The sequence below is a fragment of the Oncorhynchus keta genome, chromosome 4, assembly GCF_023373465.1.
Source record: "Oncorhynchus keta strain PuntledgeMale-10-30-2019 chromosome 4, Oket_V2, whole genome shotgun sequence".
NCBI classification, from domain to species: domain Eukaryota; kingdom Metazoa; phylum Chordata; class Actinopteri; order Salmoniformes; family Salmonidae; genus Oncorhynchus; species Oncorhynchus keta.
In genome coordinates, this window is record NC_068424.1 from 268,345 (window position 1) to 290,566 (window position 22,222).

The 22,222-nt window shown below is 43.5% G+C and overlaps 1 protein-coding gene across 2 annotated transcripts in view; it reads right to left on the reverse strand.

The window, feature by feature from the left end:
• Positions 1-287: 287 nt before the first annotated feature.
• LOC127916502 (LIM domain and actin-binding protein 1) overlaps positions 288-22,222 on the reverse strand; it is a 34,414-nt gene continuing 12,479 nt past the window's right edge. For both annotated transcript variants that reach the window (XM_052498500.1, XM_052498509.1), the window contains exons 5-10: positions 21,404-21,470; positions 11,084-11,226; positions 9,709-9,756; positions 2,725-2,855; positions 2,350-2,534; positions 288-864 (exon numbers count right to left, since the gene is read on the reverse strand). In XM_052498500.1, coding sequence (XP_052354460.1) covers positions 2,363-2,534; positions 2,725-2,855; positions 9,709-9,756; positions 11,084-11,226; positions 21,404-21,470 — 561 coding nt within the window. In that variant the 3' untranslated portion in view covers positions 288-864; positions 2,350-2,362. The remainder of the gene's footprint in view (positions 865-2,349; positions 2,535-2,724; positions 2,856-9,708; positions 9,757-11,083; positions 11,227-21,403; positions 21,471-22,222) is intronic.

Genomic DNA, 22,222 nt, shown 5'->3' on the forward strand with positions numbered 1-22,222 from the left:
GACCCAGATAGTGTGTGTGTATTGATATGGACCCAGATAGTGTGTGTGTATTGATATGGACCCAGATAGTGTGTATGTATTGATATGGACCCAGATAGTGTGTATGTATTGATATGGACCCAGATAGTGTGTGTGTATTGATATGGACCCAGATATTTTGTGTGTGTATTGATATGGACCCAGATAGTGTGTATGTATTGATATGGACCCAGATATTTTGTGTGTGTATTGATATGGATCCAGATAGTGTGTGTGTGTATTGATATGGACCCAGATAGTGTGTATATATTGATATGGACCCAGATAGTGTGTATGTATTGATATGGACCCAGATATTTTGTGTGTGTATTGATATGGACCCAGATAGTGTGTGTATTGATATGGACCCAGATAGTGTGTATGTATTGATATTGACCAAGATAGTGTGTGTATTCATATGGAGCCACATGTCAAATGTTTTAATTGATGTACTTCTGTCCTTTAGCTGTTCTTGTCTATTGACGTTCTGTATTATGTCATGTTTTGTGTGGACTCCAGGAAGAGTAGCTGCTGCTTTTGCAACAGTTAATGGGGGATCCTACTAAGATACCAACATTTCCAACATTTTGCCGATATGGAAAAGATGAAATCAGAATCATTTTGCTAAAATAGAAAAGATGAAATCAGAATCAGGAGAGATCTTGGCTCAGAAATAAAACATCATATAATTTCTCTGTAATTGAGGCCATAAAGTGGGACTCTGGTGCTGATTACTGTCAAGCGACTCAGTGTATACAGTGTGTACATGGAGTACATAACCCAGGTGACTCCAACGATGCTGTGATTCAGTGCTGTGATTCAGTGTTGTCATGGTCACCGCGTCAGCTGAGAACACACAAAACAGCACACTTTTACCAGTTATCCTCTCCATAAAAATGAAACTCTCCCACACTTTATACAGTTACTACCTTACATTCATTAAATGATAGATAAACACCTTGTACTGTGTTTGTGTGGTCACTAAACTGTCTGTGTGGTCACTAAACTGTCTGTGTGGTCACTACACTGTCTGTGTGGTCACTACACTGTCTGTGTGGTCACTAAACTGTCTGTGTGGTCACTAAACTGTCTGTGTGGTCACTAAACTGTCTGTGTGGTCACTAAACTGTCTGTGTGGTCACTACACTGTCTGTGTGGTCACTAAACTGTCTGTGTGGTCACTAAACTGTCTGTGTGGTCACTAAACTGTCTGCGTGGTCACTAAACTGTCTGTGTGGTCACTAAACTGTCTGTGTGGTCACTACACTGTCTGTGTGTTCACTAAACTGTCTGTGTGGTCACTAAACTGTCTGTGTGGTCACTAAACTGTCTGTGTGGTCACTAAACTGTCTGTGTGGTCACTACACTGTCTGTGTGGTCACTAAACTGTTTGTGTGGTCACTAAACTGTCTGTGTGGTCACTAAACTTTCTGTGTGGTCACTACACTGTCTGTGTGGTCACTAAACTGTCTGTGTGGTCACTAAACTGTCTGTGTGGTCACTACACTGTCTGTGTGGTCACTAAACTGTCTGTGTGGTCACTACACTGTCTGTGTGGTCACTAAACTGTCTGTGTGGTCACTAAACTGTCTGTGTGGTCACTAAACTGTCTGTGTGGTCACTACACTGTCTGTGTGGTCACTACACTGTCTGTGTGGTCACTAAACTGTCTGTGTGGTCACTAAACTGTCTGTGTGGTCACTAAACTGTCTGTGTGGTCACTAAACTGTCTGTGTGGTCACTAAACTGTCTGTGTGGTCACTAAACTGTCTGTGTGGTCACTAAACTGTCTGTGTGGTCACTACACTGTCTGTGTGGTCACTAAACTGTCTGTGTGGTCACTAAACTGTCTGTGTGGTCACTAAACTGTCTGTGTGGTCACTAAACTGTCTGTGTGGTCACTACACTGTCTGTGTGGTCACTAAACTGTCTGTGTGGTCACTAAACTGTCTGTGTGGTCACTAAACTGTCTGCGTGGTCACTAAACTGTCTGCGTGGTCACTGAACTGTCTGCGTGGTCACTACACTGTCTGCGTGGTCACTAAACTGTCTGCGTGGTCACTAAACTGTCTGCGTGGTCACTAAACTGTCTGCGTGGTCACTAAACTGTCTGCGTGGTCACTAAACTGTCTGCGTGGTCACTGAACTGTCTGCGTGGTCACTACACTGTCTGTGTGGTCACTAAACTGTCTGTGTGGTCACTAAACTGTCTGCGTGGTCACTAAACTGTCTGCGTGGTCACTAAACTGTCTGCGTGGTCACTAAACTGTCTGCGTGGTCACTAAACTGTCTGCGTGGTCACTACACTGTCTGCGTGGTCACTAAACTCACCAATCAGGGAGCTCTATATGACATCAGCGCTGTTAGACCCCGGCGTCTCATTGGTTCTCTGCAGCCAGCGGTCTTTGTGTTGGGTGTGGCCAAAGCCCTCGTCATAGTTCCCTTTCCTCCTGAACAGCTGCTGGTAGTGGAATACACAGTAGAACTCCCCGTACAGTGGAGCATAGCTGTGCATGCTACACACACACACACACACACACACACACACACACACACACACACACACACACACACACACACACACACACACACACACACACACACTGTGGGTGATGAATTCATATTCACTGAGGGTTGGGTGAATAATCAAAGTGTATGATATACGTTTGATTAGTTTCCACTGTTGATCTGATCTCATTGTCTCACCTGAGCTTCTTCTGACAGTGTTTACAGCAGAAACAGTTCTTGTGAAATATGAATTTATCAGCGGCCATTTTCTCCATAGGGTAGACTGGCTTCAGACAGGATGAACACACGTCCTGTTTACATGGCAGGAACTGGAGGGACAGGGATGGGTGTTATAACACTAATATGAGTAGGGGAGCAAAATTCCGGTAACCTTACTAAAATTCCCAGGTTTTTGTGAAATACTGGTTGGAAGATTCCCGGAATCGTAAGGGAATAAGCAGAGAAATCTGTAATCTTCCAACACATTTTACAACTCTAGATATGAGCTATTACATGGCAAACAGCTGTCATGCCAAGTTGAACTAAAGAGACGCTAATTGTTTAATGATGAAGTCAAAGACTGAAAACAATTAATATTTTCTTAGACTAGAGATCTGACTCCTGTTGCAACATGATAGAGATCTGACTCCTGTTGCAACATGATAGAGATCTGACTCCTGTTGCAAGATGATAGAGATCTGACTCCAACATGATAGAGATCTGACTCCAACATGATAGAGATCTGACTCCTGTTGCAACATGATAGAGATCTGACTCCAACATGATAGAGATCTGACTCCTGTTGCAACATGATAGAGATCTGACTCCAACATGATAGAGATCTGACTCCTGTTGCAACATGATAGAGATCTGACTCCTGTTGCAAGATGATAGAGATCTGACTCCTGTTGCAACATGATAGAGATCTGACTCCTGTTGCAACATGATAGAGATCTGACTCCTGTTGCAACATGATAGAGATCTGACTCCTGTTGCAACATGATAGAGATCTGACTCCTGTTGCAACATGATAGAGATCTGACTCCAACATGATAGAGATCTGACTCCTGTTGCAACATGATAGAGATCTGACTCCTGTTGCAACATGATAGAGATCTGACTCCTGTTGCAACATGATAGAGATCTGACTCCTGTTGCAACATGATAGAGATCTGACTCCAACATGATAGAGATCTGACTCCAACATGATAGAGATCTGACTCCTGTTGCAACATGATAGAGATCTGACTCCTGTTGCAACATGATAGAGATCTGACTCCTGTTGCAACATGATAGAGATCTGACTCCTGTTGCAACATGATAGAGATCTGACTCCTGTTGCAACATGATAGAGATCTGACTCCAACATGATAGAGATCTGACTCCAACATGATAGAGATCTGACTCCTGTTGCAACATGATAGAGATCTGACTCCAACATGATAGAGATCTGACTCCTGTTGCAAGATGATAGAGATCTGACTCCAACATGATAGAGATCTGACTCCAACATGATAGAGATCTGACTCCAACATGATAGAGATCTGACTCCTGTTGCAACATGATAGAGATCTGACTCCAACATGATAGAGATCTGACTCCTGTTGCAACATGATAGAGATCTGACTCCAACATGATAGAGATCTGACTCCTGTTGCAACATGATAGAGATCTGACTCCTGTTGCAACATGATAGAGATCTGACTCCTGTTGCAACATGATAGAGATCTGACTCCTGTTGCAACATGATAGAGATCTGACTCCAACATGATAGAGATCTGACTCCTGTTGCAACATGATAGAGATCTGACTCCAACATGATAGAGATCTGACTCCTGTTGCAACATGATAGAGATCTGACTCCAACATGATAGAGATCTGACTCCAACATGATAGAGATCTGACTCCTGTTGCAACATGATAGAGATCTGACTCCAACATGATAGAGATCTGACTCCTGTTGCAAGATGATAGAGATCTGACTCCAACATGATAGAGATCTGACTCCAACATGATAGAGATCTGACTCCTGTTGCAACATGATAGAGATCTGACTCCAACATGATAGAGATCTGACTCCAACATGATAGAGATCTGACTCCTGTTGCAACATGATAGAGATCTGACTCCAACATGATAGAGATCTGACTCCTGTTGCAAGATGATAGAGATCTGACTCCAACATGATAGAGATCTGACTCCTGTTGCAACATGATAGAGATCTGACTCCAACATGATAGAGATCTGACTCCAACATGATAGAGATCTGACTCCTGTTGCAACATGATAGAGATCTGACTCCAACATGATAGAGATCTGACTCTAACATGATAGAGATCTGACTCCTGTTGCAACATGATAGAGATCTGACTCCTGTTGCAACATGATAGAGATCTGACTCCTGTTGCAACATGATAGAGATCTGACTCCAACATGATAGAGATCTGACTCCTGTTGCAACATGATAGAGATCTGACTCCAACATGATAGAGATCTGTGATAGAGTACTGTGGAATAGAGTTCCATGTAGTCATGGCTCTATGTAGTACTGTGGAATAGAGTTCCATGTAGTCATGGCTCTATGTAGTACTGTGGAATAGAGTTCCATGTAGTCATGGCTCTATGTAGTACTGTGGAATAGAGTTCCATGTAGTCATGGTTGTATGTAGTACTGTGGAATAGAGTACCATGTAGTCATGGCTCTATGTAGTACTGTGGAATAGAGTACCATGTAGTCATGGCTCTATGTAGTACTGTGGAATAGAGTTCCATGTAGTCATGGCTCTATGTAGTACTGTGGAATAGAGTACCATGTAGTCATGGCTCTATGTAGTACTGTGGAATAGAGTACCATGTAGTCATGGCTCTATGTAGTACTGTGGAATAGAGTACCATGTAGTCATGGCTCTATGTAGTACTGTGGAATAGAGTACCATGTAGTCATGGCTCTATGTAGTACTGTGGAATAGAGTTCCATGTAGTCATGGCTCTATGTAGTACTGTGGAATAGAGTTCCATGTAGTCATGGCTCTATGTAGTACTGTGGAATAGAGTTCCATGTAGTCATGGTTGTATGTAGTACTGTGGAATAGAGTACCATGTAGTCATGGCTCTATGTAGTACTGTGGAATAGAGTACCATGTAGTCATGGCTCTATGTAGTACTGTGGAATAGAGTTCCATGTAGTCATGGCTCTATGTAGTACTGTGGAATAGAGTTCCATGTAGTCATGGCTCTATGTAGTACTGTGGAATAGAGTTCCATGTAGTCATGGCTCTATGTAGTACTGTGGAATAGAGTTCCATGTAGTCATGGCTCTATGTAGTACTGTGGAATAGAGTTCCATGTAGTCATGGCTCTATGTAGTACTGTGGAATAGAGTTCCATGTAGTCATGGCTCTATGTAGTACTGTGGAATAGAGTTCCATGTAGTCATGGCTCTATGTAGTACTGTGGAATAGAGTTCCATGTAGTCATGGCTCTATGTAGTACTGTGGAATAGAGTTCCATGTAGTCATGGCTCTATGTAGTACTGTGGAATATAGTTCCATGTAGTCATGGCTCTATGTAGTACTGTGGAATAGAGTTTCATGTAGTCATGGCTCTATGTAGTACTGTGGAATAGAGTACCATGTAGTCATGGCTCTATGTAGTACTGTGGAATAGAGTACCATGTAGTCATGGCTCTATGTAGTACTGTGGAATAGAGTACCATGTAGTCATGGCTGTATGTAGTACTGTGGAATAGAGTACCATGTAGTCATGGCTCTATGTAGTACTGTGGAATAGAGTACCATGTAGTCATGGCTCTATGTAGTACTGTGGAATAGAGTACCATGTAGTCATGGCTCTATGTAGTACTGTGGAATAGAGTTCCATGTAGTCATGGTTGTATGTAGTACTGTGGAATAGAGTACCATGTAGTCATGGCTCTATGTAGTACTGTGGAATAGAGTACCATGTAGTCATGGCTCTATGTAGTACTGTGGAATAGAGTTCCATGTAGTCATGGCTCTATGTAGTACTGTGGAATAGAGTTCCATGTAGTCATGGCTCTATGTAGTACTGTGGAATAGAGTTCCATGTAGTCATGGCTCTATGTAGTACTGTGGAATAGAGTTCCATGTAGTCATGGCTCTATGTAGTACTGTGGAATAGAGTTCCATGTAGTCATGGCTCTATGTAGTACTGTGGAATAGAGTTCCATGTAGTCATGGCTCTATGTAGTACTGTGGAATAGAGTTCCATGTAGTCATGGCTCTATGTAGTACTGTGGAATAGAGTTCCATGTAGTCATGGCTCTATGTAGTACTGTGGAATAGAGTTCCATGTAGTCATGGCTCTATGTAGTACTGTGGAATAGAGTTCCATGTAGTCATGGCTCTATGTAGTACTGTGGAATAGAGTTCCATGTAGTCATGGCTCTATGTAGCACTGTGGAATAGAGTTCCATGTAGTCATGGCTCTATGTAGTACTGTGGAATAGAGTTCCTTGTAGTCATGGCTCTATGTAGTACTGTGGAATAGAGTTCCATTCACATCGCCTCTCCTTACATGACTAGTCTCTGTTTTATTCTTGTCACCTCCTGCAGCTACGTCTAGGACGTTTGTCTCCATCCTCTGTTCCTGTGGGTGGGAGGTACCTCTCCACCTCTCCTCTACAAGGAGTTAACGGTGACCTCAGCCCGTTCCTGACCATCCTCCTGTATAACTACTACTTTCCTCAGAGAGCTGTCCTGACTGAGGATGTCCTCAGTGAGTTGGAGAATATTAGTTGTTTTGTACTCTTTATCTTTAAAACCAGAGGTACCCGATAGACAGGTATTGTCACCGTGGTGACCTCCACATTCCCCTGCTACCTGAGGCTTAAGGGTTGCCCGGGGCAACAGCTGGAGGATAAAGTTCTTAACCCTGCCCTCAGCCACCTCATCCTGTTCTATCTCTGGCGTTGGGACGGAGGTCAGCCCATACCTAGCCTTCTGACCCCTTCTTGTCTCACTACCCTCGATGATGGATCCGTGGGAATGGAGGACGTTGAAGTGATGGAGAGAGTTCATTGTGTTGTTGATGCTCTCTGCCACTGTCTCTATCTCCACTCTGGTGCTTGATCAGGTTGAACAGCATGGAGTTAAACAGCTGAGCTCTGTTCCTAACAGTAGCCTCGAACACCAACGTCTCCTCCTGGACCCATCTGTCTGGAGCTAAGTCTCCTTGAGGTGAAGGGTTATTCTGGGGCTTTGGTTCCTACAGATGTGATCGACATCCTGTTATGTTCATTTCTCTGAAAGGACTGCTTTCAAATAGAGTGCACTGACACTTTTGACTTGTTAGACTGGTTTCAATGTCAACGTCTGCTGTTGAAGCGCACTGTGACTCTCTCAAAGACGTGTTTGACTGTGGAGACCCCATCATGGACCTCACTAAGTGTGTGCATTGTTACATCCGGCATCCAGAGCTTCTCCCCGGATTGAGAACTCACATCAAGATTTGTAAAACAAATGTGCTTTTAATCACTCTCTGAACTGTCTTACTGCTTCTCTTCTCAAACACTTGTTTTCTCTTAGGAATTGCTCCTCACTTGTCCTCCGACACGGTGGCCTTGTTCAGGGCTACAAGTTAATCTTGGCTGGCCAAAGGGTGTCGAGCTGCTGGCTCTCAAACACCCTCTTAGCAGATTGAACGTCCAATGTGACCAACTCCTCCTCCTCACACTCAGTAAGTTCCCCATGAGCAGCATCAGCCCTCTCCACCTTGTCCGTGGCCCCGTTAACCCTCTCCTCCTTGTCCGTGGCCCCGTTAACCCTCTCCTCTTGAATGTTCTGGCTATCCAATGGCTGCTGAAACAAAGCTGATGTTCTCTTCACATTTCCCCAAACCCCAGCCCCAACTCCAACCCCAGCTCCAACCAAGTCACTAAGATACTTCTTTGCAAACAGCTTCTACAAACCAAGTCATATTATGTTAGCTAAACTCCAGACATTCTGTTAGTTGAACTCCAAACATTCTGTGAGCTGAACTCCAAACATTCTGTTAGGTGAACTCCAAACATTTTGTTAGTTGAAGTCCAAACATTCTGTTAGTTGAACTCCAAACATTCTGTTAGCTGAACTCCAAACATTCTGTTAGCTGAACTCCAAACATTCTGTTAGCTGAACTCCAAACATTCTGTTAGCTGAACTCCAAACATTCTGTTAGCTGAACTCCAAACATTCTGTTAGCTGAACTCCAAACATTCTGTTCGCTGAACTCCAAACATTCTGTTAGCTGAACTCCAAACATTCTGTTAGCTGAACTCCAAACATTCTGTTAGCTGAACTCCAAACATTCTGTTAGCTGAACTCCAAACATTCTCTTAGCTGAACTCCAAACATTCTGTTAGCTGAACTCCAAACATTCTGTTAGCTGAACTCCAAACATTCTGTTAGCTGAACTCCAAACATTATGTTCGCTGAACTCCAAACATTCTGTTCGCTGAACTCCAAACATTCTGTTAGCTGAACTCCAAACATTCTGTTAGGTGAACTCCAAACATTCTGTTAGCTGAACTCCAAACATTCTGTTCGCTGAACTCCAAACATTCTGTTAGGTGAACTCTAAACATTCTGTTAGCTGAACTCCAATTATTCTGTTCGCTGAACTCCAAACATTCTGTTAGCTGAACTCCAAACATTCTGTTAGCTGAACTCCAAACATTCTGTTAGGTGAACTCTAAACATTCTGTTAGCTGAACTCCAAACATTCTGTTAGCTGAACTCCAAACATTCTGTTAGCTGAACTCCAAACATTCTCTTAGCTGAACTCCAAACATTCTGTTAGCTGAACTCCAAACATTCTGTTAGCTTAAATCCAAACATTCTGTTAGCTGAACTCCAAACATTCTGTTCGCTGAACTCCAAACATTTTGTTAGTTGAACTCCAAACATTCTGTGAGCTGAACTCTAAACATTCTGTTCGCTGAACTCCAAAACAATCGGTGCCGTAAGTCACATTCCTCAGTGAAAGCAGGCTTATTCATATTTTTCAGTGTTTGTATGGTTATGGTTTGACAAAATCCCATTATATTACAACAAAATCAACAGCAAAACAACATTACCTTCAAGCCAAACAAACAATCCTTCTAAAATACACCATGTCATGCCAACTCTGAGACGTTTAAGAAGACAACAGGACTCCTATGCCTACCTTGGAGGGTTTCACTCCTCTCTTGGTTGGAGAGGATGGATCTTGAGCCTGCAGGGAAACATCATAATATTAGTTCAATATGACAAACTAATATAATTATTATTATTTGTAAGGATAATCACTATAATTACATAACAGTTATAGTACTGTATATTTTTCGACTGGCTTCTCAGTGATCTGACTTCATGTTTTCTGTGTGTTGTGGACACCAGAGGCCTTCATGTTTTCTGTGTGTTGTGGACACCAGAGGCCTTCATGTTTTCTGTGTGTTGTGGATACCAGATGCCTTGATGTCTTCTGTGTGTTGTGGATACCAGATGCCTTGATGTCTTCTGTGTGTTGTGGACACCAGAGGCCTTCATGTTTTCTGTGTGTTGTGGATACCAGATGCCTTGATGTCTTCTGTGTGTTGTGGATACCAGATGCCTTGATGTCTTCTGTGTGTTGTGGACACCAGAGGCCTTCATGTTTTCTGTGTGTTGTGGAGACCAACTATGTTCCTGGAGATCTATCGTCCTGTAGGTTTTAACTCCAACCATGTTCCTGGAGATCCCACTCCACCTCACCTACAGGACAATAGATCTCCAGGAACATGGTTGGAGTTAAAACCTACAGGAGGGTGACTCTCCAGGAACAGGGTTGGAGTTAAAACCTACATGACGATAGATCTCCAGGAACAGGTTTGGAGTTAAAACCTACAGGAGGGTGAATCTCCAGGAACATGGTTGGAGTTAAAACCTACAGGACGATAGATCTCCAGGAACAGGGTTGGAGTTAAAACCTACAGGAGGGTAGATCTCCAGGAACATGGTTGGAGTTAAAACCTACAGGAGGGTAGATCTCCAGGAACATGGTTGGAGTTAAAACCTACAGGAGGGTAGATCTCCAGGAACATGGTTGGAGTTAAAACCTACAGGAGGGTAGATCTCCAGGAACATGGTTGGAGTTAAAACCTACAGGAGGGTAGATCTCCAGGAACATGGTTGGAGTTAAAACCTACAGGAGGGTAGATCTCCAGGAACATGGTTGGAGTTAAAACCTACAGGACGATAGATCTCCAGGAGCATGGTTGGAGTTAAAACCTACAGGAGGGTAGATCTCCAGGAACATGGTTGGAGTTAAAACCTACAGGAGGGTAGATCTCCAGGAACATGGTTGGAGTTAAAACCTACAGGACGATAGATCTCCAGGAGCATGGTTGGAGTTAAAACCTACAGGACGATAGATCTCCAGGAACATGGTTGGAGAGTCCTGATGTATAGATCCTTGAGATAAGATGGACATGGTTCTATAGGTCATAGATAAAATACTGTAACACCCCTAACCCCAGGGCCAATGAGACACATCTCAGAGGAGCGAGGGAAGGAGTACTGACCGTTGACTCTGCAGCTGCTACCTTGGACAGATAGAGAGCAGATATGACTCTGACAGAGACAGAAGCGGACGGTTTCTCCCTCTCTGGGCTGAAGGAGGAGGAACCGGCGTCACTGAGGTCTGAGATCGACTTCCTCTTGTCATCTACGGAAATATCAGAGGGACAAACAGTTTTATTTTGCACACACTGATATCTGACACATTGATATCTTACAAGACATTCTTAGCTGTGATGCACAGCAAATTTATACCATTTCACAGTTTTACCCCACATCATTGTGATGATAGCGTATCTTAATGTACTGTGTGTAACCCTAACCTATTACGCCTCCGTCCACTCACAGCGTTTCTAAACCCAGAGGAGCAACATGGTGAGACTTCCGGGAACGCTTGTGAAGCAGACCAAGCAGATCAGGCAGTGGTTTGGGAAAGTCAATGAGAGAAGTGAAGAATTCTTCCTTAGCTGTTTATTTTCTCCAAATCTAAAGGCTCTGATTGGATGTCTTCAGTAGGTGAACCTGTTATCACTCCAACGTTTTCATCTTCGTCAAAAAACAGCTTTATATCGACGGACTGCCTTTGATTTGATGGCCTGCACGACCGTTAGACACGATGACCTGCTTCTACGCACGAGCTTAGCTAGCCAACGCGGCAATGACATCACCTACAAGTGTGATCGGGGATTTCTATTGGACAAGCAGTTTCTGCCTATCTTCATACTGCAGTGTCTTTACTTCTGCCAAATGTGTCTCGTGTGATTGAGAGGATCGAGTCTGTATCAGCTGTAGTGGACATTTCCGTACTGAGAGAAACTTGGACAATTATTCAAACAATCGTCTTTATTCAACATCGATTAGTTATTGCAATGATAAAACCGTCGACCGCACACTCCAAGTTGTGTTGCTGAGAGCTTAGCTGATAATGAAAAAAGCAGAGATCTTATATTGGCCCTAAATGCTCAGTCGGTCATTTCTACCCTTCCCATAAGCCACCTTGGTCCATCTCCTGGTTGGTTATCTGCACGGGATGTTGATTTACCACCAACCCGGCTTAGTTTCCCAGATGCCAGGAAGATGAGACAATGAGGCATTGTTGACTGAACTCTTCCAGGCTCTCTCTGTCTCGGGTCACACACATCACATCTTGTCTATAGAATGCCAGCTTTTAGATATTTATCACCAAGTCCATTGTCAGCTCAAGCTATCCTTAGCAAAACCCATTCCTTAACCAGACGCCCAGACTAACTGCAGGGTGCTAAAGTGTACACCATAAAACTCAGCCTTAGCAGGCCAGTCTTACTCTTAGTTAAATATATAACAGTTTACTATTAATATCAAACAAATCAGGTCATTATGTAATAATCCCCTGACACAGCGCAGGCCCTTTATAGAGCCAACAGCCTGCTCCACCTACTCATTCACTGCTGCAGGCCCTTTATAGAGCCAACAGCCTGCTCCACCTACTCATTCACTGCTGCAGGTCCTTTATAGAGCCAACAGCCTGCTCCACCTACTCATTCACTGCTGCAGGTCCTTTATAGAGCCAACAGCCTGCTCCACCTACTCATTCACTGCTGCAGGCCCTTTATAGAGCCAACAGCCTGCTCCACCTACTCATTCACTGCTGCAGGCCCTTTATAGAGCCAACAGCCTGCTCCACCTACTCATTCACTGCTGCAGGTCCTTTATAGAGCCAACAGCCTGCTCCACCTACTCATTCACTGCTGCAGGCCCTTTATAGAGCCAACAGCCTGCTCCACCTACTCATTCACTGCTGCAGGCCCTTTATAGAGCCAACAGCCTGCTCCACCTACTCATTCACTGCTGCAGGTCCTTTATAGAGCCAACAGCCTGCTCCACCTACTCATTCACTGCTGCAGGCCCTTTATAGAGCCAACAGCCTGCTCCACCTACTCATTCACTGCTGCAGGTGCTTTATAGAGCCAACAGCCTGCTCCACCTACTCATTCACTGCTGCAGGTCCTTTATAGAGCCAACAGCCTGCTCCACCTACTCATTCACTGCTGCAGGCCCTTTATAGAGCCAACACCCTGCTCCACCTACTCATTCACTGCTGCAGGCCCTTTATAGAGCCAACAGCCTGCTCCACCTACTCATTCACTGCTGCAGGCCCTTTATAGAGCCAACAGCCTGCTCCACCTACTCATTCACTGCTGCAGGTCCTTTATAGAGCCAACAGCCTGCTCCACCTACTCATTCACTGCTGCAGGCCCTTTATAGAGCCAACAGCCTGCTCCACCTACTCATTCACTGCTGCAGGTCCTTTATAGAGCCAACAGCCTGCTCCACCTACTCATTCACTGCTGCAGGCCCTTTATAGAGCCAACAGCCTGCTCCACCTACTCATTCACTGCTGCAGGCCCTTTATAGAGCCAACAGCCTGCTCCACCTACTCATTCACTGCTGCAGGTCCTTTATAGAGCCAACAGCCTGCTCCACCTACTCATTCACTGCTGCAGGCCCTTTATAGAGCCAACAGCCTGCTCCACCTACTCATTCACTGCTGCAGGTCCTTTATAGAGCCAACAGCCTGCTCCACCTACTCATTCACTGCTGCAGGCCCTTTATAGAGCCAACAGCCTGCTCCACCTACTCATTCACTGCTGCAGGCCCTTTATAGAGCCAACAGCCTGCTCCACCTACTCATTCACTGCTGCAGCCCCTTTATAGAGCCAACAGCCTGCTCCACCTACTCATTCACTGCTGCAGGTCCTTTATAGAGCCACCAGCCTGCTCCACCTACTCATTCACTGCTGCAGGCCCTTTATAGAGCCAACAGCCTGCTCCACCTACTCATTCACTGCTGCAGGTCCTTTATAGAGCCAACAGCCTGCTCCACCTACTCATTCACTGCTGCAGGTCCTTTATAGAGCCAACAGCCTGCTCCACCTACTCATTCACTGCTGCAGGCCCTTTATAGAGCCAACAGCCTGCTCCACCTACTCATTCACTGCTGCAGGTCCTTTATAGAGCCAACAGCCTGCTCCACCTACTCATTCACTGCTGCAGGTCCTTTATAGAGCCAACAGCCTGCTCCACCTACTCATTCACTGCTGCAGGCCCTTTATAGAGCCAACAGCCTGCTCCACCTACTCATTCACTGCTGCAGGCCCTTTATAGAGCCAACAGCCTGCTCCACCTACTCATTCACTGCTGCAGCCCCTTTATAGAGCCAACAGCCTGCTCCACCTACTCATTCACTGCTGCAGCCCCTTTATAGAGCCAACAGCCTGCTCCACCTACTCATTCACTGCTACAGGCCCTTTATAGAGCCAACAGCCTGCTCCACCTACTCATTCACTGCTGCAGCCCCTTTATAGAGCCAACAGCCTGCTCCACCTACTCATTCACTGCTGCAGCTGTCTGGCCTGCCTTAGCTCCCCAGTCCCCAATCATGTGGTACACAAGTTAACAAACTTGAATAATGCAACATAACATGTAGAACTGTTAATTACTGTTCACAAAACAATGTCCCTACAGGCTAGAACACTTTCCAATGCAAGACGAAACCGGAAGCTTCCAGCTGTAATTGTAGTCTAACTTTCTGTGTTAGCTTACAGCTGACTTCAGTACTGTAGTACTTTATTTGTGATAACCAAACCATAACACAAAATATGCTGATTTCAAAGCTGACTGTCACTAAAAACTTTATTAATTCACTCTGTCTCACTAGTCACCAAAGGTCATTCACTTCTTCATCATTTTTTCCTCCCGTCTGGTTTCCACTAGGTACCACAGAAACAAAGTCATATCCCACAGCCAAAGTCAGATTCCACAGCCACAAAGTCAGATTCCACAGCCACAAAGTCAGATTCCACAGCCACAAATTCAGATTCCACAGCCACAAAGTCAGATTCCACAGCCACAAAGTCAGATTCCACAGCCACAAAGTCAGATTCCACAGCCACAAATTCAGATTCCACAGCCACAAATTCAAATTCCACAGCCACGAAGTCAGATTCCATAGCCACAAAGTCAGATTCCACAGCCACAAATTCAGATTCCACAGCCACAGAGTCAAATTCCACAGCCACCGAGTCAGATTCCACAGCCACAAATTCAGATTCCACAGCCACAGAGTCAAATTCCACAGCCACCGAGTCAGATTACACAGCCACAAAGTCAGATTCCACAGCCACAAAGTCAGATTCCACAGCCACAAAGTCAGATTCCACAGCCACAAAGTCAGATTCCATAGCCACCGAGTCAGATTCCACAGCCACAAAGTCAGATTCCACAGCCACAAAGTCAGATTCCACAGCCACAAAGTCAGATTCCACAGCCACAAAGTCAGATTCCACAGCCACAAAGTCAGATTCCACAGCCACAAAGTCAGATTCCACAGCCACAAAGTCAGATTCCACAGCCACAAAGTCAGATTCCACAGCCACAAAGTCAGATTCCACAGCCACAAAGTCAGATTCCACAGCCACAAAGTCAGATTCCACAGCCACAAAGTCAGATTCCACAGCCACAAAGTCAGATTCCACAGCCACAGAGTCAGATTCCACAGCCACAAAGTCAGATTCCACAGCCACATTCTGCCTCAAGAATGAAGTCATTAATTTCTTAAAGACACAGCACACACTTTTCGAAAAGAAGAGATTGTTTCTTCTATGCAAATGTTGTAGAGCCTATAGAAGAATCAGGGCCTTCTGATTCACACAGTAGAGTATATAGAAGAATCCGGGCCTTGTGATTCACACAGTATAGTCTATAGAAGAATCAGGGTCTTGTGATTCACACAGTAGAGTCTATAGAAGAATCAGGGCCCTGTGATTCACGCAGTATAGTCTATAGAAGAATCAGGGCCTTGTGATTCACACAGTAGAGTCTATAGAAGAATCAGGGCCTTGTGATTCACACAGTAGAGACTATAGAAGAATCAGGGCCTTGTGATTCACGCAGTATAGTCTATAGAAGAATCAGGGCCTTGTGATTCACACGGTAGAGTCTATAGAAGAATCAGGGCCTTGTGATTCACACGGTAGAGTCTATAGAAGAATCAGGGCCTTATGATTCACACAGTAGAGTCTATAGAAGAATCAGGGCCTTGTGATTCACACAGTAGAGTCTATAGAAGAATCAGGGCCTTGTGATTCACACAGTATAGTCTATAGAAGAATCAGGGCCTTGTGATTCACACAGTATAGTCTATAGAAGAATCGGGGCCTTGTGATTCACACAGTAGAGACTATAGAAGAACCTCACCTCACTTCAGCCCTAGATCTATTGGCTTATAAAAACCCAAAGACAACATAGACAACTACTGTAATACGCTTCCTAGCATATTACTCGCCAATGTCCAATCTCTAGACAACAAGGTACACGAAATTAGGGCACGAGTTGCCTTCCAGAGAGACATCAGAGATTATAACGTTCTCTATTTCACGGAAACATGGCTCACTCTGGATATGTTGTCAGAGTCGGCCACCTGGTTTATTTATGCGTCGCGCCGACAGAAACAAACATCTCTCCGGTAAGAAGAAGGGCGGGGTTGTATGCCTTATGATTAACGGCTCATGGTGTAATCACAACAACATACAGGAACTCAAGTTCTTTTGTTCACTTGACCTATAATTCCTTATGATCAAATGCCGACCGCATTATCTTCCAAGAGATATCTCTTCGATTATAGTCACAGCCGTGTATATCCCCACCCCCAGCAGATACCTCGTTGGCCCTGAAAGAACTTCACTGGACTGTATGTACACTGGAAACCACATATTCTGAGGTAGCATGTATTGTAGCTGGGGATTTTAACTTCTTATGGCTGGGGGGCAGTATTGAGTAGCTTGGATGAATAAGGTGCCCAAAGTAAACAGCCTGCTCCTCAGTCTCAGTTGTTAATATATGCATATTATTATTAGGATTGGATAGAAAACACTCTGAAGTTTCTAAAACTGTTTGAATGCCGTCTGTGAGTATAACAGAACTCATATGGCAGGTAAAAACCTGAGGCAAAATCAAAAAAGGAAGTGAGAAATCTGAGGCGGGTATGTATTCAACACAGTTCTCATTGAAATCCACTTGAGATATTAATGAAGTTGCACTTCCTAGGGCTTCCACTAGATACTCCAGTTGGAACTTTATTGAAGATATATGTTAAAAAGATCCTAATGATTGATTTTGTACTTAGTTTGAAATGTTTCTTCGACCTGTAATATAACTTTTTGAAGTTTCTGTCCGACGTAACGCTGACCAGAACGAGCGTCTGGATATGTAAACCAAACACGCTAACAAAAGGAGGTATTTGGACATAAATAACGGACATTATCGAACAAAACAAACATTTATTGTGGACCTGGGATTCCTGGGAGTGCTTTCTGATGAAGATCATCAAAGTTAAGGGAATATTTATCATGTAATTTCTTGTTTATGTTGACGGCAACATGGCGGCTAATTTGACTAATTCCGTCTCAGATAATTGCATGGTTTGCTTTTTCCGTAAAGTTAAAAAAAAAAATCTGACACAGCGGTTGCATTAAGGAGAGGTATATCTATAATTCCATGTGTATAACTTGTATTATCATCTACATTTATGATGAGTATTTCTGTTGAAACAATGTGGCTATGCAAAATCACTTGAATGTTTTTGGAACTAGTGAATGTACGCGCCAATGTAAACTCATATTTTGATATAAATATGCACATTATCAAACAGAACATACATGTATTGTGTAACATGAAGTCCTATGAGTGTCACCTGATGAAGATCATCAAAGGTTAGTGATTAATTTGATCATTATTTGTGCTTTTTGTGATCGCTATCTTTGGCTGGAAAAATGGCTGTGTTTTTCTGTGGCTTGGTGGTGACCTAACATAGTCGTTTGTGGTGCTTTTGCTGTAAAGCATATTTGAAATCAGACACTGTGGATTAATGGCAGCATTCGCGCAAAACTGAAAGCACGAACCACCGCTTTTAATTATGGCAAGGCGAACGTAAACATGACAGAATACAAACAGTGCAGCAATTCCCTCCACAAGGAAAGTGTCAGTATAGAGACAAAGTAGAGTCGCAATTCAACGTCTCAAACATGAGACGTACTTGGCAGGGACTACAGTTAATCACAGATTACAAAAAGAAATCCAGCCAAGTCGTGGACATCGACATCTTGCTCCCAGACAAATTAAACAACTTCTTTGCCCGCTTTGAGGACAATATAGTGCCTCTGACACAGCCCGCTACCAAAACCTGCGAGCTCTCCTTCGCCGCAGTCAACCCTCTCAAGGCTGTCTGCCCAAACTAGCCACGTCCTCAGAGCATGCGCAGACCATCTGGCTGGTGTATTTACGGACATATTCAATCTCTTCTTATCCCAGTCTGTTTTCCCCACATGCTTCAAGATGGCCACCATTGTTCCTGTTCCCAGGAAAGATAACGTATCTGAAATAAATTACTATCTCCCCATTGCACTCACTTCTGTCATCATGAAGTGCTATGACATACAAATCAAGGATCATATCACCTCCACCTTACCCTAGACCCACTCCAATTTGCTTACCGCCCCAATAGGTCCACTGCCGGTGCAATCACCATCACACTGCCCTTGAAGTACATCCACAGGTACACCTCCAATTGACTCAAATGATGTCAATTAGCCTATCAGAAGCTTCTAAAGCCATTACACTGCACACTGCCCTATCCCAACTGAACAAGAGGAATACCTACAGTTGAATTCAGAAGTTTACATACACTTAGGTTGGAGTCATTAAAACTTGTTTTTCAACCACTACACAAATTTCTTGTTTTAACAAACTATAGTTTTGGCAAGTCGGTTAGGACAACTACTTTGTGCACGATACAAACAATTGTTTACAGACAGATTATTTCACTTATAATTCACTGTATCATAATTCCAGTGGGTCAGAAGTTTACATACACTAAGTTGACTGTGCCTTTAAACAGCTTGGAAAATTACAGAAAATTATGTAATGGCTTTAGAAGCTTCTGATAGGCTAATTGACATCATTTGAGTCAATTGGAGGTGTACCTGTGGATGTATTTCAAGGCCTACCTTCAAACTCAGTGTCTCTTTGCTTGACATCATGGGGAAATCAACCAAATACTTATTTTCCACCATAATTTGCAAATAAATTCATAAAAAATCCTACAATGTGATTTTCTGGGTTTTTTTCTCTCATTTTGTCTGTCACAGTTGAATTGGACCTATGATGAAAATTACTGTCACGCCCTGGTCGAAGTATTTTGTGTTTATCTTTATGTATTGGGTCAGGCCAGGGTGTGGCATGGGGTTTTTGTATTGTGGTGTGTTTTGTCTTGGGGTTTTGGTATATAGTGGGATTGTAGCTAGTGGGGTGATCGAGCAGAGTCTATGGCTGTCTGGAGTGGTTCTCAATCAGAGGCAGGTGTTTATCGTTGTCTCTGATTGGGAACCATATTTAGGCAGCCATATTCTTTGGTTGTGTTGTGGGTGATTGTCCTTAGTGTCCAGATGTCCTTGGTCTGTGTTAGTTTACACAAAGTATAGGCTGTTTCGGTTTTCGTTACGTTTATTGTTTTGTAGTGTTTGTGTTTTTTCATGTCTACGTTGTTTATTAAACATGGATCGCAATATACACGCTGCAGTTTGGTCCGACTCTCCTTCACCACATGAAAACCGTAACAATTACAGGTCTCTCTAGTCTTTTTAAGTGGGAGAATTTGCACTATTGGTGGCTGACTAAATACTTTTTTGCCCCACTGTATATACTCTACTCTATACCATCTACTGCATCTTGCCTATGCCGCACGGCCATCGCTCATCCATATATTTATATGTACATATTCTATTCAATCCTTTACACTTGTGGGTATTTTGTGTATTAGGTAGTTGTTGTGAAATTGTTAGATTACTGCACGGTCGGAACTAGAAGCACAAGCATTTCATACAGTCTCATTAACATCTGCTAACCATGTGTATGTGACCAATAACATCTGCTAACCATGTGTTTGTGACCAATAACATCTGCTAACCATGTGTATGTGACCAATAACATCTGCTAAGAAACCTATGTGATACTGCTCCCACTCTTCTGGGAAGGCTTTAATATGGAGTTGGTCCCCCCTTTGCTGCTACAACAGCCTCCACTCTTCTGGGAAGGCTTTCCACTAGATGTTGGAACATTCCTGTGGGACTTGCTTCCATTCAGCCACGAGCATTAGTGAGGTCGGGTAATGATGTTGGGTGATTAGGCTGCCTTTCGGCATTCCAATTCATCACAAAGGTGTTCGATGGGGTTGAGGTCAGGGCTCTGTGCAAGCCAGTCAAGTTCCTCTACACCGATCTCAACAAACCATTTCTGTATGGACATCGCTTTGTGCACGGGGGCATTGTCATGCTGAAACAGGACAGGGCCTTCTCCAGAATGTTACCACAACACACAGAATCGTCTAGAATGTCATTGTATGCTGTAGCATTGATTTTCCTTCACTGGAACTAAGGGGTCCAAACCATGAAAAACAGCTCCAGACCATTATTCCTCCTCCACCAAACTTTACAGTTGGCACTATGCATTTGGGCAGGAAGTGTTCTCCTGGCATCCTCCAAACCCAGATTTGTCCGTCGGACTGCCACATGGTGAAGTGTGATTCATCACTCCAGAGAACGTGTTTCCACTGCTCCAGAGTCCAATGGTGGTGAGCATTACACCACTCCAGACGACGCTTGGCATCACGCATGGTGATCTTAGGCTTGTGTGAGCCTGCTCGGCCATGGAAACTAATTTCATGAAGCTCCAAACGAAGAGTTATTGTGTTGAAGTTGCATCCAGAAGCAGTTTGGAACTCTGTAGTGAGTGTTGCAACCGAGGACATGATTTTTATGCTCTATGCGCTTCAGTACTCGGCGGTCTCACTCTGTGTGCTTGTGTGGCCTACTTCGCGGCTGAGCTGTTTTTGCTCAAAGACTTTTCCACTTCACAATAACAGCACATACAGTTGACTGGGGCAGCTCTAGCAGGGCAGAAATTTGACGAACTGACTTGTTGGAAAGGTGGCATCCTATGACGGTGCCACGTTGAAAGTCTGAGCTCTTCAGTTAGTCCATTCTCCTGCCAGTGTTTGTCTATGGTGATTGCATGGCTGTGTGCTCAATGTTATACACCTGTCAGCAACGGGTGTGGCTGATAAAGACGAATCCAGTCATTTGAAGGGGTGTCCACATACTTTTGTGTATATATAGTGTAGATACAGTAGGTTGACTGTTGTGGGGGTCTGTATGACATGAGTGAGATATATACATTGCTGATGAAATGTAATCACGTGATATGATGACTAGGACAGTTCTGTAGTTACTCACCATCCTGAGATGCTGTAGTGATACCACTGATGGTCTTTCTCCTCTCTGAGCGCGTCATTCTCCCAACCTCGGGGGACAGACATGACAAAGTTTGTATGATGTCACTGCTAACCACCAGACATGATACGGTATATTAGCAGTAGAACAGTATCATGGTTACTGGAATAATACCATGGTTACTGGAATAATACCATGGTTACTGGAATAATACCATGGTTACTGGAATAATACCATGGTAACTGGAATAATACCATGGTTACTGGAATAATACCATGATTACTGGAATAATACCATGGTTACTGGAATAATACCATGGTTACTGGAATAATACCATGGTTACTGGAATAATACCATGATTACTGGAATAATACCATGATAACTGGAATAATACCATGGTAACTGAATAATACCATGGTTACTGGAATAATACCATGGTTACTGGAATAATACCATGGTTACTGGAATAATACCATGATTACTGGAATAATACCATGATAACTGGAATAATACCATGGTAACTGAATAATACCATGATTACTACATTAATACCATGATAACTGGAATAATACCATGGTAACTGAATAATACCATGATTACTAGAATAATACCATGATTACTGGAATAATATCATGATTACTAGAATAATATCGTGATTACTAGAATAATACCATGGTAACTGAATAATACCATGATTACTAGAATAATACCATGATTACTGGAATAATATCATGATTACTAGAATAATATCGTGATTACTAGAATAATACCATGGTAACTGGAATAATACCATGGACACTGTCCTCTGCTAGCCAAATTAAC